The 15416-nt window shown below is 46.5% G+C and overlaps 2 protein-coding genes across 2 annotated transcripts in view; one reads left to right on the top strand and one right to left on the bottom strand.

Moving 5' to 3' along the window:
- EPDR1 (ependymin related 1) overlaps positions 1 to 1783 on the bottom strand; it is a 32532-nt gene extending 30749 nt beyond the window's left edge. The window contains exon 1 of the mRNA XM_075745474.1: positions 1427 to 1783. Coding sequence (XP_075601589.1) covers positions 1427 to 1704 — 278 coding nt within the window. The 5' untranslated portion in view covers positions 1705 to 1783. The remainder of the gene's footprint in view (positions 1 to 1426) is intronic.
- Positions 1784 to 3301: 1518 nt separating this feature from the next.
- On the top strand, positions 3302 to 13624 carry SFRP4 (secreted frizzled related protein 4). Its single transcript, XM_075745464.1, has 6 exons — positions 3302 to 3929; positions 4105 to 4185; positions 4284 to 4349; positions 6983 to 7181; positions 9792 to 9855; positions 12392 to 13624. The coding sequence occupies exons 1-6, from the start codon at positions 3488 to 3490 to the stop codon at positions 12578 to 12580; spliced, it is 1041 nt and encodes a 346-aa protein (XP_075601579.1). The 5' UTR covers positions 3302 to 3487; the 3' UTR covers positions 12581 to 13624.
- The last annotated feature ends 1792 nt before the right edge of the window (positions 13625 to 15416 follow it).

Raw genomic sequence — 15416 nt, 5'->3', positions numbered from 1 at the left:
CAGTGTCAGACTCTGTGTTGTGCATTAGGAGACCACCAACAAACAGCTGTATGTTGCCTTTAACATTCTTCATATGGCTCCTATATGAAAACAGTAATAAAGAAAAAAGTTCACAATGAGGGAAAGCTAAGCTTTAAAATGAGACAGATAAATCAGTTTTAAGAGTGTTTTGGGACTGTCAGAGAAAGGACTGAGGAAGAACATGCACTTTGGAAAGATTAAAACAATGACTATGTGATGTTGGTAAGAAATTGATCATTGTCAGGAAAAAAGGCCAGGAGCAAAACCGAATATTGATCTTCAAGTAGTAGAGACCATTTAGTTTGGATGATACAGCACTTGTAGACTGGTCTTCACCTTGGCTTATGCATCCCCAGGACTGACACACTATTATTTGAACAATTTTGAGGTGGGAGAGGTGGAGGTATGGGCAGACTGGCTACCCTCACACTGGCAGGTATGCCTTTACATGGTATCTAAGAGTTACTGACACTCGGTACCCAGAAACATCTCACCCAGGAAGGCCTCTCGGGGCTAATTATTTCTCCTACTCAGCCTGTCAGGGCCTGAACTTGGCAGGCTGAGGAGAAAAAAAAGAGGCCCTTCTTCAGTCAGCTTTTTTCTACACTTATTTTTCAGCAAATCAAGAAATGCACAGTGACGCAGGGATTTTGTTGAGGTAGCTACGGGCTTAACAGACACACACTGTATAAATTAAGAACATGGAGGTCCTCCAGGGCTGGGCAGCCTGTGCAATGCGAGTAAGTACACTGTACCACAGGTAACAGATGCATCCTGACACCCTGCGCTGACTTAGCACTTGCAGGAACCGAGAATGAGCAGACAACTTGTAAAACGTGACTCAAACTTGTTAGCAAATTATTGGGCTAGAATACCCCCTGCCCCAACATTATTCCCATGTTGGTCTTCACTATACTTCATTATACCCATTATACCTCATATTTTTGGGCTATTTTTTTGGACTGGCTTCCCATTTCATTGAAAAAAACCCCATGAAAAAAATAATTGGGAGAGAGGACAACCTCCAAAGGTAAAAAGCTGATGCTGTTGATCATAAATCTCCTGCTATATAAATCTCGATACATATACATATATATACAGAGCATGGATTAAGTCATGCCAGTGACAGGTTTTCCACCGCCAATTGTCCCAGCAGCTGCCCCCCCGCAGCCGGGCCCAGCCGGCCCCTCCGCAGGCTGCTGCCCCCCCCCCCCCCCCCCCCCCCCCCCCCCGCCGCTGCCGCCCCGCAAGGCGGGGGGCCGAGGGAGATCCCACACACGAACCCCTACCCCCGCATACCCCCACCCCCTCCGGGAGGCGCCTCCGGGCTCTGCGACGACCATCACCGCCCCGCCCGGCCCGGCCCGGCCCGGCCCCGCCGCGGGGTCCCGCCGCGGACACCTACTTCTTGCAGGGGATGAGCGCCTTCCTCTCCTCCAGGATGCGGAGGCGCTGGTTGGGGCCGTCGTAGGAGACGGCGGCCCGGGTGTTTCGGCCCGTACCGTGCTCGTAGGACACGGTGCGCCCTTCCCACTGCCGCGGCGCCTGGCACGGCTCGGGCCCCGCCGCCGCCTCCCCGCCGCCCCGCAGGAGGAGGCCGCCCAGCAGCAGCAGCCGCAGCAGCAGCCCCAGCCCCGGCCTCAGCCGCGGCCGCCGCAGCCCGCCCGCCGCCAGCAGCGCCATGCTCCGCACCCCGCTCCACGCACGGCAGCCCCGCACGACGCGCAGGCGGGCGGGCAGGCCTGCGCCGGGGGAGGGGGGGGCGGGGGCGGCCCGCCTCCAAACCCGCATCACCTCAGCGGGGAGAGGCGGTTTCTACTCGAGGAGCTGCGTGCAAGCGGGATGGGAGAGCAGGAGGCAACAGGGCGACAAGCGACGGGGACCCTCGCCCCTCCATGTCCCCCTCCTTGCACTCGGCGTGCCCGGGAGGCTTGGCTTCCCTGGCTGTGCCCGTGAGGGGTGATGGCAGAGTGGCACCTGCAAGGCCCGAGCCTTGGGGTACTTCTGGGCACTCTGTGTAGGCTTTGGGAGGGAGGGGATACACGAACTGGAGGGACCTGCTGGGTGAAGACGCTTTAATGTGGCTGTCCAGGGGGGAATTTACTTTTTCCTTGCCAGTGATTCCCCACAATGTCACCAAGCGCATACACCCCTCCATCTCCCACTGCCCGCTCAGGTTTCTCAACCGTTGTTTACTGCCCGCTCTGGATGAGCTTTCCTCGCACCCAAAGGAAAGGGGGAACCTATGCCCCACGGATACTCTGCGGCACCCCGGCCTGAGCTCTGCCGGGTCCGTGAGGGGAAACACCGGCGGCACCGCGGCCAGGGCAGGCCCAGGAGCTGCTAACGCTCAACCACGCTGGGGCTTTCCCAGGCCGCTGCAATAACCTGACATTGAGTTAATTTTCTCAGCGAGTCCCTCGAAGACTGGGACGTAGCATTTGCCTCCCGTGGAGGAAGGGGCTGGGGTGGGAGGGAGCCTCTTGCTCCCGCCTGGGCATGCCGCTCTGCTGTGTCAGGGGCGCGTGGAGCAAGATGGAAATAAAAATAAAAAACGTCTTGGAGAAAGCTCGAAATCCCTTCTCCTACCCATCTGCAGATGAGGCTGGGGGGTGGGGGGGAGTGCAGAGGCGGAGGGGAAGCGCCGCGGGGGGCTGACAGCCCCGCACCGGCCCCGCGCTGCCCCGGTTCCGCCGCTCGCTCCCGGGCTCGGTTCGGCCCCCACGCGTTCCCCCTGTCCCGAGCAAAACGGGCAAAGAGCAACTTCCCCGCCCGCCCACCCGTCCGCCTGACTCGTTTCCCCGTCCGTGCCGAGCTCACGGAGCTAACTCTGCAACCCCGTGGAGGCAACGGGAAAAGCCGCCGGAGCTCCCCTAAGCCCGGCAAAAAAGTTTCTGCTCCGTGTCCCTCGGGAAAATGCAGAGTAAAGTTCAGCCCCGCGGGAGGGGGGCTCCGGCCGCGGCTCCCACGTCTCTCCCGCCTCCTCCTCCGCTCTCCCCGCGTCCGTGCGCGCAACCCCGCGGTAGATGCGTGTGGTTTGGGTTTGTTCCCCCCCCCCCCCACCTGAAGGAATTTATGACACAGATGAAAACTGAAACGGAGCTGGAGCCGCGGACAAGAGACGCAGTGATGTCGCCGAGGGATTAAACGGGGTGGAGCTGATGTCACCGTGCCTGCACAGCAAAACACACACAAACACGCGCGCGCGCGCACACACACATACACATACACCCCCCCCGGAGGAGCGGTGCTGCCAAGGGAGAGCGATCGGCCCCACGTCACTCGTGCCACCGGTATAAATGAGGTCCCGCGATGTCCATGGCTGTCGGCGCAGCGGTTCCCGCCACCTAACTGCAGCCGGGCGCCGGGAGGCAGCGCCGCTCCGCGCCCTTCGGCCGCCGCGACCTGCGGGGCGGCGGCGGGCGGCGGCGGAGAAGGAGGAGGAGGAGGAGGAGGAGGAGGAAGGATGCTGCGCGCCTTGGTGGCGGTGTCCCTGTGGCTGCGGGTGAGCCCGCGGGCGCAGGGCGCGCCGTGCGAGGCGGTGCGCATCCCCATGTGCCGCTCCATGCCCTGGAACATCACCCGCATGCCCAACCACCTTCACCACAGCACCCAGGAAAACGCCGTCCTCGCCATCGAGCAGTACGAGGAGCTGGTGGGCACCGGCTGCAGCCCGGTCCTCCCCTTCTTCCTCTGCGCCATGTACGCCCCCATCTGCACCCTGGAGTTCCTCTACGACCCCATCAAGCCGTGCCGCTCCGTCTGCCAGCGCGCCCGCGACGGCTGCGAGCCCATCATGCGCCGCTACAACCACAGCTGGCCCGAGAGCCTCGCCTGCGACGACCTCCCCGTCTACGACCGCGGCGTCTGCATCTCCCCCGAGGCCATCGTCACCGACCTACCGGAGGGTGAGCGCCCCGGGGGGCGGCGGGCGGCCGGCCGGCCGGCCGGGGGCGGCGATAGGGTGGACGCCCCTCTACCCCCGCGGGGCGCCCCGGGCGGGGGGCTGCGGCACCCCCCCCGTCCCTGCCCCGGGAGCTTCTCCCCGACAGCTTTCCTTCCCCGCCTCGCCTCTGTTTGCAGATGTGAAGTGGACGGACTTCACGCAGGGCGTGCTGGTGCCGGAGAGACCCCTGGAGCCCGACTGCAAGAGCCGCGGCCAGGGTGAGCCTCGAGAGTCCCCCCCCCCCCCCACCTCCCCCTCCCCGGAGCCAGGCCCCCTCTGACACCCCTCAACCGTTTCCCCTTCTCTTCCTTTGAAGAGCGATGCAGGTGCAAAAAGACAAAGCCTACGCTGTCGACCTACCTGGCCAAGAACTACAGCTACAGTAAGTGCACGGGGGAAAATGCTTCGCTTTGCCCGTCCCGTCCCCCTCTGTGCCCCCTGCGAGTTAGGCAGCTCCCTGTGGGTGCTGCACCCACACCAGGCCACGTCCGGCAAATGTGGTGTGAGGACAGTGCTCCACCGCAGCTTTTCCAAGTGGGTTTTGGCCCGAGGACACCTAACTTTCCTCTTCTGAAACCCACCGCTTGCACACAGCTCGTGTGGGCAGCAGTCATTGCGCAGATGATGGTGTGTTTCTGATGAAACCAGTGAAATGTCGGTAATGTGCACTGGGATCAACAGGTCGCTCTGCAGAAACTGTGCTTGCTGCTGTAAAGGTCACTCCAGTAAGTGCATTGGCACCTAATGTGAGCCTGACTGTGTGCTGCTCGGCCAGCTCCTGCTTTTGTCCAGCAGGTGGAATAAACAGAAATTTATCACCTAAATAAAACTTGTAAATGTGAACAAAGCTGAAGCAAGGTAAAAAATTGTTACTTAGAAATTCATAAATTCTTTTACTTACTAGCCAGAGTTTCATCTGGTGCTGAATTGTTGGAGATTAATTGAATTCGGTGACAATTTGCACCAGCCAGCCAAGGACTTGCAACTTTTATCATGTTGCATGACATATTGGCAGTACAGTAAGTATTTACCCCTCTTCCCCCCAGCTCCCCCCTGCTCTGGTTTTCTGATGCTGGGAGTCAAGAAAAGTCTAATTAAGATTAGATAAATACCAGATTAAACATCTGTAATGTGAATAGAAACCCTCTAATAACTGTGAATTTAACATGCGGTATCATGGTCTTTTGCACTTTATGGGGTTTTTCTCAGATAAAAGTTGTTTCTTCAAGGGATGTAGTCAGTTTTTATGCAATAGGGTTATTATATCCAGTCAGTTCCTATTTGTCTGATAGCAAATGAAGTAAGTTTGTAGTTATTTGCTGCTTTGTTAGTATAAGGAAAAAAAAATCCAAGTCAGTTTAGTAGGAATAATCAAGCTAAACATCTAACTTAAGTAATTGTATACATTTATCATGGCATTTTGATGCGCTTGTATGATGTATTCTTTTTGTGTAATTCCTTAATCCATCTCAGTGCAACATAGTGATATGTTCAGGTGGGACAATGAACTTCCACACCTGTCTGAAATATATGAAAAAGAACTGATAGAAAATGACTATTCCAAAATGAAATACATGTGTTAGTCATATAAATTCTGATTCCAGTGACTTCAGTGGGAGTGTTGCTTGGATAATAACTGTAGGTTGGGGTCCAAAATTTAATTCCATTGAATTTGCAATATTCAGATTTTGGTTTTGAGAGGTAGATTTTTATTCATCCTAAATAGGCATGTTCATATGGAAAATGAATTGAGAGACAAGACAAGGCAGAACAAATTGCAAATAAAATCAAAATTTCTCCGAAATCCTTTAAAATAATATTTACAGCCACATTTTATTTCTAGCTGGTCAGAACTTGGTTTCAGTAAGACTTGAAAATGGATTGTGTGTCTCTGAAATGGAAATCCCTCATGTATTTTGTGGCTGTTACACATGCCCTGATAAAGTTAGCACATAAACCCTAGACTGCATTAAAATTGCTGGTCTCCTGTTTTCTACATGAGAAATTTATCCTAAACATTTGGAGGTCCTTTTGAAGGCTTTTGACCTGGTGGCTGCCAGGGGCAGCATTGCTGCGGGCTGATCACCCTGTGGTACACTGCTCACGCTTCTTTCACAGAAGAATTTTGCGATAACAGTATCCATCCTATTGTGAGATTTCCTAGAGACAAAGTCCTTCCTGTAAAAATTGCATTTCCTTTCTCTGGTTTGGCACTTCTCACAAGAGAAAGTGGGTGAAGTACTGCAGTAGTAGGTACTGCCAGGGTTCGCAGGTACTAAGTTAGCCAGGAGATCATCCTCGGAGCAATCCGCACAGTTTCACCTTCTTGCAGCCATGCGGACATGCACTTTTCCTCCATAGAAAGTAAAAATATGAATGTTTGTTTATTCATAGTCAGAAGAACCCATTTCAGAGTCTGGTTTATATGAGGATCTTACTATTGATGGATAATTCAAAGGCAAAAGATGAAAAAAACCTATAAGTAAATCACGACAATCCTAAGCCTCTTAGTTTTTGACTACTTGTTTCAAACCTTCCCTTCTTTCTTGTATTCAAGAAAATACTTTAGTTCCTGGATGCAACCTACAGGGAAATGATTTTATTATTGAAAAGACTGGATTCATGCTAACTGTCTGTGAGGTAAATTATTCATTACTTAATTGGAAATAGCCAGTTGTGGCTATAGAATGGGTCCAATTTATGCGAGGGGTTGTTCAAGTCTGAGTCAAAGGAGCTGTTTGTGTGTGCAATTCCAGGTGAGATCGCTTGGCCTGATCTGGCAAAGATTTAGGCATGTGTTTAATTTCACAGTTGTCAACAGTCCTAAATGAAAACCAAATCGAGATCAAGCCTCTGTTATTCTAAGCCACTGTATGTGCCCACACATGAAAAAATAGTTCTAGTTTCACAGCCAAAACAACAGCTTTCGATTTAGTACGTTTCATTTAATTTTAAGATGTGTTTAAGTCTCTAAGATTGATTGTTGTTCTCATGCCTCTATTTTTCTAATTGCAGTCATTCATGCTAAAGTAAAAAGCGTAGAAAGAGGGAACTGCAATGAGATAACAACTATGGTTGAAGTCAAAGACATACTTAAATCTTCGACGCCAATTCCTCTGTCTCAAGTGCCTCTTCTTACAAATTCCTCCTGCCAGTGTCCACCTCTTCAACCAAAGCAGGATGTTCTCATCATGTGCTATGAATGGCGCTCAAGGTGAGCCCTGGCGATGCGGTGGAGAAAATTCTTATAGCTAGCTGTGATAGACGAGAAGGAGGACCAGCAAAGCTCCCTTCCTCATCATGAGCATGTTTCGCTGATAGGTTTTTTTTCAGGATAACGCACACATACACCTACGTGTTTCAATTATCTCCGCAGTTAACTTTTTCCACTTAATCAGCCTCAGCTCTGAGCCACAATGCGGTGTTCACAAAACCTGGCTCACACATGGAGCGTAAACCCTGGTGGCATTAGGTGCTGACAGCATATTGCTTAACGCGTCGTGCAGCAGTTCAGGCATCTCCAGCTGTTTGGGAGTGTTTTTCCAGGACCACTTTCCATAGGTATGAGCTGCTTCATATGCCACAAGCCCGATGGTAGCTGTAGATGGTGGTCCATGTTGGCAGGACCACGGCGAAGGCACAGTTCTGCCTCACCAACCCTACAAGATGGGACAGGAGATGGTGCACACCTCCAGTCTGCAGAGCTGCTGGAGACAGAGGCAGGCCCTCTCCACTGGCCTATCCATACTTCGGAACGGTGCCATCAGTGAGATGTTTCTGATCCCACAGCTGTATTGGGAGCAGCCAAAGCTGCAGCCATTGGAGCTCCGGCTCCCGGATGGCAGATGAAAAGTAAATACTCTCAGAGCAGCTTGCCAGTCCTGCTGTATGATTAAAAGACAAAACAAAACTGACTTTACCAGACCTTTCATCTGGCAGTCGGCCTAGCCCCAGGCATGGAAGGAAATCCAGCATGTTGGTCTGGAGGGGAGGGAGTCATGAATCACAGCTCCCTTTTTTTCTCTGGGTTCTTGAGGCAGAAGGGGACATCCCATCCCCGCTAGCACCCCAAGTGTACCAGTAGCAACAGATGCCAACAGGATAGATAGGTTGTGGTGTGGTAGGTACGTGGGCCTGTGTGCTGTGGGTCAGGTGTAAGACTGTTTGTAAAATGTACAGGCTGGTTTTGCATACAGTGATGTGACCGTTAATTCAACATGTGCACTTGTAAGAACCATAGAACATCTACGTGCAGAACTTGGTGGGCCATATCCCTATTTTCAATGAGTTTTATGTTGATATTTTAAAAGGATTTCATAGGTGTTTCGAAAAGTTGCCATCTGATACCTTATTACCTTAACTTTTTTTTTTGTGGTCTAACAGGCAGAGTATTTTATTATTACACAGCATCTTTCCCCTCCAAATCTGGAAGTATTTCACAAAGATTAATTTAGAGCCCTTTACTTGTGTTAGATATTTTAAGGATACATGCTCTTCTGAGTCACGCAGAGGGACCACAACCAAGACTGCGATTGAGGAGCTCTGAGCTGCAGAGCTTTGTTGGAGAGGACCCTCAGGATGCTGTCAGGGTGTGGAGATTTCAAGAGTGAAAGATTGCAATCTGCTTCTCCGTATGGAAAAACACACCATTCACTAAATACTTTGTGATGGTTTTTAAAGGTCACTGAGGTTTTTAATTTCATATAGTGTACTAAAATGGATTTGAAAAAGAAACATAAACTATTATATGTGTTTCCTGTTGAACTCAGTTGCATGCAAACAGAAGGTTTTGAGTTACAGTAGCTTTTTAAAATGTCAGAGGCAAAGCGGGTGGAAGCTGTAGCTCCACTGAAGTCAATGGCAAAACACCCATTGCCCATCAGTGGGGTTAGGGTCTCGCTCAATAGTTTGACCTGAACAGAAACTACATCAGGTGTATACCGTGTTGGGGTTTCATTCATCATGACGTGGGTTTAGCTTCAGTCTTATATGTTAATTGTCTAATCTCTCCTCAGAGAAGGGATGTGTATCATATTCATCCTGATTCTCCAGGGCTTGTGCTCACTGTAGTCCTTTTATGTTTGGGCAAAGTGGATGCATAGTGGCTAATGGCTAAGAGTGGCAGCATTTTGTAGTCTTTTTGAACTGGCATGAGCAGGAATGCTCTTCGTGGAAACTGGAAAGTCAGGTCCTGCTACGCTGTGTAAACCTCAGCCACCAGCAAACTGCTGTGATCAGGTAAAGTGGTGCCATTCGTCACGTGAGCTGTATTAACTGGTGCATGTGAAACATAGCGCTTTTTTTAAATTCAGAAGTAAAATACGTTAATTTAATCTACTCTACTCTTCTGCATACACACACACACAAACATATAGTGGGTATCAGTAAAAATATATGTACATATACATTTAAACAGTTTCATGGCATGTTACCCAACCCGTCACTTGTTGTTAACAGTGATCAAGACAGGACAGTTTTCCCCTGCAGAATAGCTTCAGGTGAGGACAAAGGGCTCTAAATGTTTTCTCAATACTAGTCATGTGCTGCAGTTTTCACTGTAAAATCTGATTTCTTTTGAAAACTATTTTCTGTTTTTACAGAGTTTAGAATAGAATTTCAGAAGGAGCAGTATAAGCATTTAGAAAGCCATTAGAAAGCATTTAGGGATGGAGAAAAATATTTTTGTGCCTATCATCCCATACACAGGAACTGTCAGTACCAGTACCTGCTGGTGCGTTTCAGTCTGCGTTAAATCATCTGGAAGGACATCTCAGGAATCAAGCCCAGAACTACCTGTAACTTGTATTTATTTCTTAATTTTCAGGTTGATGCTTCTTGATGGGTGTCTAGTTGAAAAATGGAAGGATCAACTAAACAAAAGATTTAAGGTAAATACAACCACAGAAAAGAATGCTGATATTCTTGATAAAAAGTTAAACACCTTTGTTCTACTTCAGCATCGAATAACTTGCTTGACTTTCAGATATCCATAATACCTCTAGGTATGATTATTTTCACTTCAACATTTTCATACCCGGTACTACATATAAGTGTAAGTGAAAACTTGAAAATTTTGGTCTTGCATTTTAGGGCCTCTGAAATTTTATTTCTATTTTGTCCGCAAACTATCCCTAAACAGGATGGTTGGATGATCTTTGCGTGAACTCTGGCTTATTACAATAATGACTCTGGGAATTCCTTTCTTATCACTGTTAAGGCAAGTAACTGTCAGATAGGTGATGTGCAGATGAGTATGTAGTCCACATTAGGTAAGAAAGGAAGTTAACATCCCCTGCACTGGATAAATGGGCTTTGCTGCATTAAAGTTTGCAGGCCTGAGACACAGGTTCTCACCATCTGCTTCCCACTAAAGACCCACTAAAAGTATTGGGCGTCCCCTCACTGGTTTCAGGGAACATTGGAAGGAAAAATCTATAGTGTGGAGACCTGGGAGACAGGAGCAGCAGATGCTGCTGCTTTTTGGGGCTTCAGGATAGCACCTGCTATCACTCCGTGCTTGTAAACTCCTCTTTATAATGGAAAGAAAGGGTGGATCATGACAATGTCTGACTCTTCCTCACACTTTTAGAGATGGAAGAAAATAATTTCTGAAATTCAGGAAAGGTTTCAGAGCATTAAGGACATGCATGTATATTTATTTTAATTATGGGCTGATTGGCAATTGATAGAGAGGAGAAAAATGATGCATCTTTCCATCAGTGGAAGCTTTTAGATTACAGACCAGCTTCTTGCAGGAAATTGTGTTTGATGCTTTCATCATTCCCTTTTCTCCTCACTTACTCATGTAAAACCTACATGTGAAAAAGAAAACAAGCTTCAAATCTTTAAAACGTAAATATATTGCAATTAGTTATGATACCATGTGGGATTTAGGAGAATATTGACATATGACATGGACTCTTGAAGTCCCTTAGCTGTCCACTTCATGGCCTGTTACTGGCACACAGCATGTTTTAATGCCCTCCTCACACTGTTCTGACATTTCTAATTGTCTCTTGAAACCTGTTTGGGCATTCATTTCCAACCTATCAAACAGATGCATGAATGACTGCCAAACAAAATACTTCTCAAAGCCTGTGTCATTGCTTCTAATATTAATAGTTTCATAAATTAAATCCTCATTTAAACATGTTTGAGTGGGACACAGCTAAATGCCTGCTGATAGTTTTTGTTTTATAAAGATGCATATAATGGCCCTGACTACACAAATATGGCCAGTATGGAGCTAGGTTTCACAGTGGCTTCATTTTAACGCCCGTCATTCATCTCTGAAGACTTGCATCCAACTTTAATCTTGAGTTACCATTTAAAATGCATGTTTTGAGCTGTCTGTGGACCACAGAAGACATCTGTTAGCATAACCACAACATGGCTGGTGTCTTCTCTAGCCAGGACAAGAGTCTGAGTAGCAACAGAGTCAGTGCAGAGATACTAAAGAGTAAAGCTGGAGAGTGCTTCTCTTGCTCTGATCACCGGGCAAAATGCCTGCCTTTGGGAGCTTCCGAAGAGAAAGTTCATTAATAGAGGGGAAAGATGAGACCCCTTCCAGGTTCTGTTATCTACCTTGCTTTCCTTAAAATAAATATTTCTGTTCCTAGAGGTGAAAGACTGCAGTCTCTGCTGCAGTGTTGTGGATCTCTCCATACTGTGGACTACCTAACGACTTAACCTCACTGTAAAACCTTGCTCTCTAACTGCTGCACTTTCGGGTTTAAAAATCTGACAGCTATTCTCTTTGGTGGGCTCGTTAATCTAATTGCATTTCAAATTTCTCAAGGACGCTGCTGAATAAAGCTGCAGGTGCATTATTCACAATTGTCCCATTGCAACTCCGAACACTCTGAATTCAGTGGTCACCTCCGTTGTCTGTCCGTAACATAAGCTCTTTTATGCCCAGTCCTCTCCACCCCAGGGAAAAGCTGAACCAGAAAGTAAATACCACCTTCTCTTGTTGCTGTGTGTTTAAATATATATTGTGAAAGGATTGCCTGCTTTCTGCAGACTTTTCTGAGGAAAAGTAAAGTAGCACGTTCAGTAAGACAGCGAAGAATGGCTTTGCAAAGGAGTCCTGGTGTGCAGACCCTGTCTTTTTGATGGCATGATGCCAACTCTCCTGGATTTCTGAAAAGATGAGATGTGCACTCACAGGCAGCATGCACACAAGATGTGCATTTGTCATTTTTATCAACTGGTATTGTGGAAGTTCCCCCACCCAAGAACGCATGGCAGGTTCTCCCTGCCAACAGCCATATCACGCTGAGATCAATGGCCCTGCAGGATAGAGCACAAAACCAGTAAGAACAGCATTAGTGTCAAAGATTCGGGATAGCTTAGATTAAGATGTAATTATTTATGGCAATGTCTTTCTGTAACTCAGCCTCTTTGTTTTCTGCATTTTCACAGAGGTGGGAACAGAGACTGCAAGAGCAAAAGCTGCGAACGGCCCGCAGTAAGAACCAGAATGCAGGACGCAGTGGTCGGAGTGGAGTCCCAAACCCATCAACCAAGAATACCAATCTGCTGGCCAGTGGCCCCAAAAAGGCCACTAAAATAAGAAATGGCCAGAAAGAAATCAATCCTAAAAAAGTATGAGTGTGCAATCTCCAAAAGGAAAGACTCTTCCTGCGCAATGAGGGTCGCAATCTGGCTTGGTCAGCACGTTTTATTAATCCTGAACTCATCGACTTAAAAACTCACAGCCGTTTCTGCATAGACAGTTTTGCTGCACTTTACTTTTAAAAGGTTTGCTTTTCCTTTCAGGCCACTGCAAGCCATAGAGCGTAGGTTTGCACTAATATGTGGTAGGCATATTCAAGCTGACTGAACTTTATCTTAGGGCTCTGATTTGCAATTCTAGATAGATCTAGCCTTGGCTGCCAGAGGTTTTAACTCCTTATGCCGGTTGCCTTGCCTGCCTCCCTGCCAGATGTTGGAGAGCTGCACGTGGCATCTCTTCTCTCCGCAGAAAGTGCAACGGTGTAGTAGTTGGCGAGTTAGTCTGTGAGTTAGTCTGGTGAGCTGAGAACTGTCGCAGCTGAGGAGCAGCAGAGGGATGGTAACCTCTGGCAGACATCTGGGGCAGCAACCACTGCAGCCTCTGGAGCTGAATCTATCTGCTCTTTGGAGTCACAGCCCTTGTTCAGAGCATTCAGAAGCATACTTTACCGATAAACATCTGGGTGTGCATTATGTGATTATTTTTATGTGTGTGCCAGAAATATGCTTACGGTGTTAGTATTTGATCTTGTGGGTTTGTGTAGCAAAAATGCATTGAAAGCAGACATTTAATTTTTTTATTGTACTTCAGGCTGGCTTCTGTTGTTATAATTTCAAATATATTTAAGCATCTAATTGAAAAATCAGTATTTTTTAAAAGAACAGATTAAAGTGAAGCAGATCTGTAGAGTTCTTAAAAGTAACATTTATGTTTGCTGTAATATAGCTTTGTTATGAAAATTGGAATAGAAGCATTATTCTAAACTGTCCTGGTTTATTCTAAACATAATTGACAGCTACTGTACATTATTAAAGAGAAGATAGGGCTTCGCGTGGCTCAGTGTTAATTTGGATAATTTTTTATCATTTGAAATCATATTTCTAAATCTTTCTCTGACACCAAATAAATAAACAAATAAATATGGCTTGTCCCTATTCCTGAACTTCTCAAAACAACTGGCTATCTGCAGTTTTGCTGATCAGAAGGTAACATTTGCCCTGCGAAGGGTCACGGACAAAGCAGATGCTTTTATTTATGTACTAAGTTTTACTGACAACGTTTGCCATGTGAGGTATTAAAATAGCAAAGGTGATATAAATCTAATTGGCATAACTCCAAGTTGGTATTTATGCCATTCCTGCCCAAGCTCTACCTGGAGAAGGCAGTATGGCTAGCACAGTCTGATTCCTGTTAACAGATAAAGATGATCACCTCCATTAACATTGTAAGAAGTCATGATAGACATCTTTAAGACCTTCAAGAATTCCTGCAGCAAAACTAATGACTGGACTTGGCAATTCTGGTATCTATAAAACAAAATGAGCATTTCTAAAATAGAGAGAGCCTATGTCAGAAAAAAAACAAACCACAAAAAACTTCTGTGTAGGTTAACATAAAGAGTTACAACTGGCCATATCAGTATATTGATCTATGTTATTACAGGAATTCCAATGAAATTTGCATGCATGAGATTTAAGGCAGAATATGCTGGAGTGATTTTGGTAGCAGCAGTAATATACTTGATAATATGCTAACACAAGCTGAAGACATACATGCAAAGTTAGAATGTTTAAAACCAAGAGACAGAGGTGTTACAGAAAAATGGCACAATAGCATACAGGGTAGTTCAGGGGGGGGAAACCAACCCTACATGATCATTGATTGAGCTTTGCAAAGGTCAGCATCTGAATGTAGTCCTTCCTGCTAATTCTGGGCAGATACAGAACTTTCTCTCCATGGAATATCTGCAGAATTATATCCAAAATTAAATCCAGGTGCCAGGAATGCTGAGCATATATGGCATCTATTGACTTTAGTGGGAATTATGTGTGTTTGACAAATCTAAAAAAAAACAGACCACAAACTTAAGTGCCTAAATACAGACTATAAGTGAAATCTTCATCCTGTACAATGAAACGGAAAAAGTGAAATCAAAATCAAAGACGACAGAATTTCACTGCAGGTGACTAAATTAGGTGAGTTTGAAAATGCTGACTTAAGTAAGCATGATCTAAAAGATCAGTATGATTGGAAAGCTTCTGTAATAGTACCCCAATAAATATGTATAAGGTTACCTATTAAAAATGAAGGACAGTCCTATCAATGTGATGTTGAAATAACAAATACCAAAGTTGTGATATTTCACTTTAACAAGTTTTATTGTGAATGTAGTCATGTGATGTTTGCCGAATGAAACTTTTGGAACAGCTAGCTAGGCTTCATAGCAACATTACATATTATTTTACAACTGTTAAAATCAAACATTTTTCATTTTTTTGATATCAGAGAAAAAAATGAAAAAAATATTTTCTCCAGAGAATCGTCATTCTTTCTGTAAGTTACTGTCATTAGACCGACCATTCCAGTATGTTGGAATAAACTTCGATGCATCAAGCTCGCTGTTTCCAAACTCCTTGACATTTTTATGTATGCTTTATGCCGACTAACTTTCATTCTGATACGGTAAAAATTTGGAAGAAGGAAAGGCAATACAACAAAAAGCAGGGGATATCGTAATCCAAAGAACAGAGGTACAGACAGGGGGGATGAATTAGTAAGGTATTGTGTTTTCCCAAATCCATTTTTCCTACTTTTTAAGAAGCCATGGGTCAGCCCAATTCAACACTACCACAAGTCACTCCATTTTGAAAATCCCTTACAATTATTAACTCACTGTGACATCAAATGCCAGCTGAATCCAGACCCAGAACA

This window comes from Balearica regulorum, chromosome 2 (genome assembly GCF_011004875.1).
Source record: "Balearica regulorum gibbericeps isolate bBalReg1 chromosome 2, bBalReg1.pri, whole genome shotgun sequence".
NCBI lineage: Eukaryota > Metazoa > Chordata > Aves > Gruiformes > Gruidae > Balearica > Balearica regulorum.
This window is presented reverse-complemented; position numbering and strand designations above follow the sequence as displayed.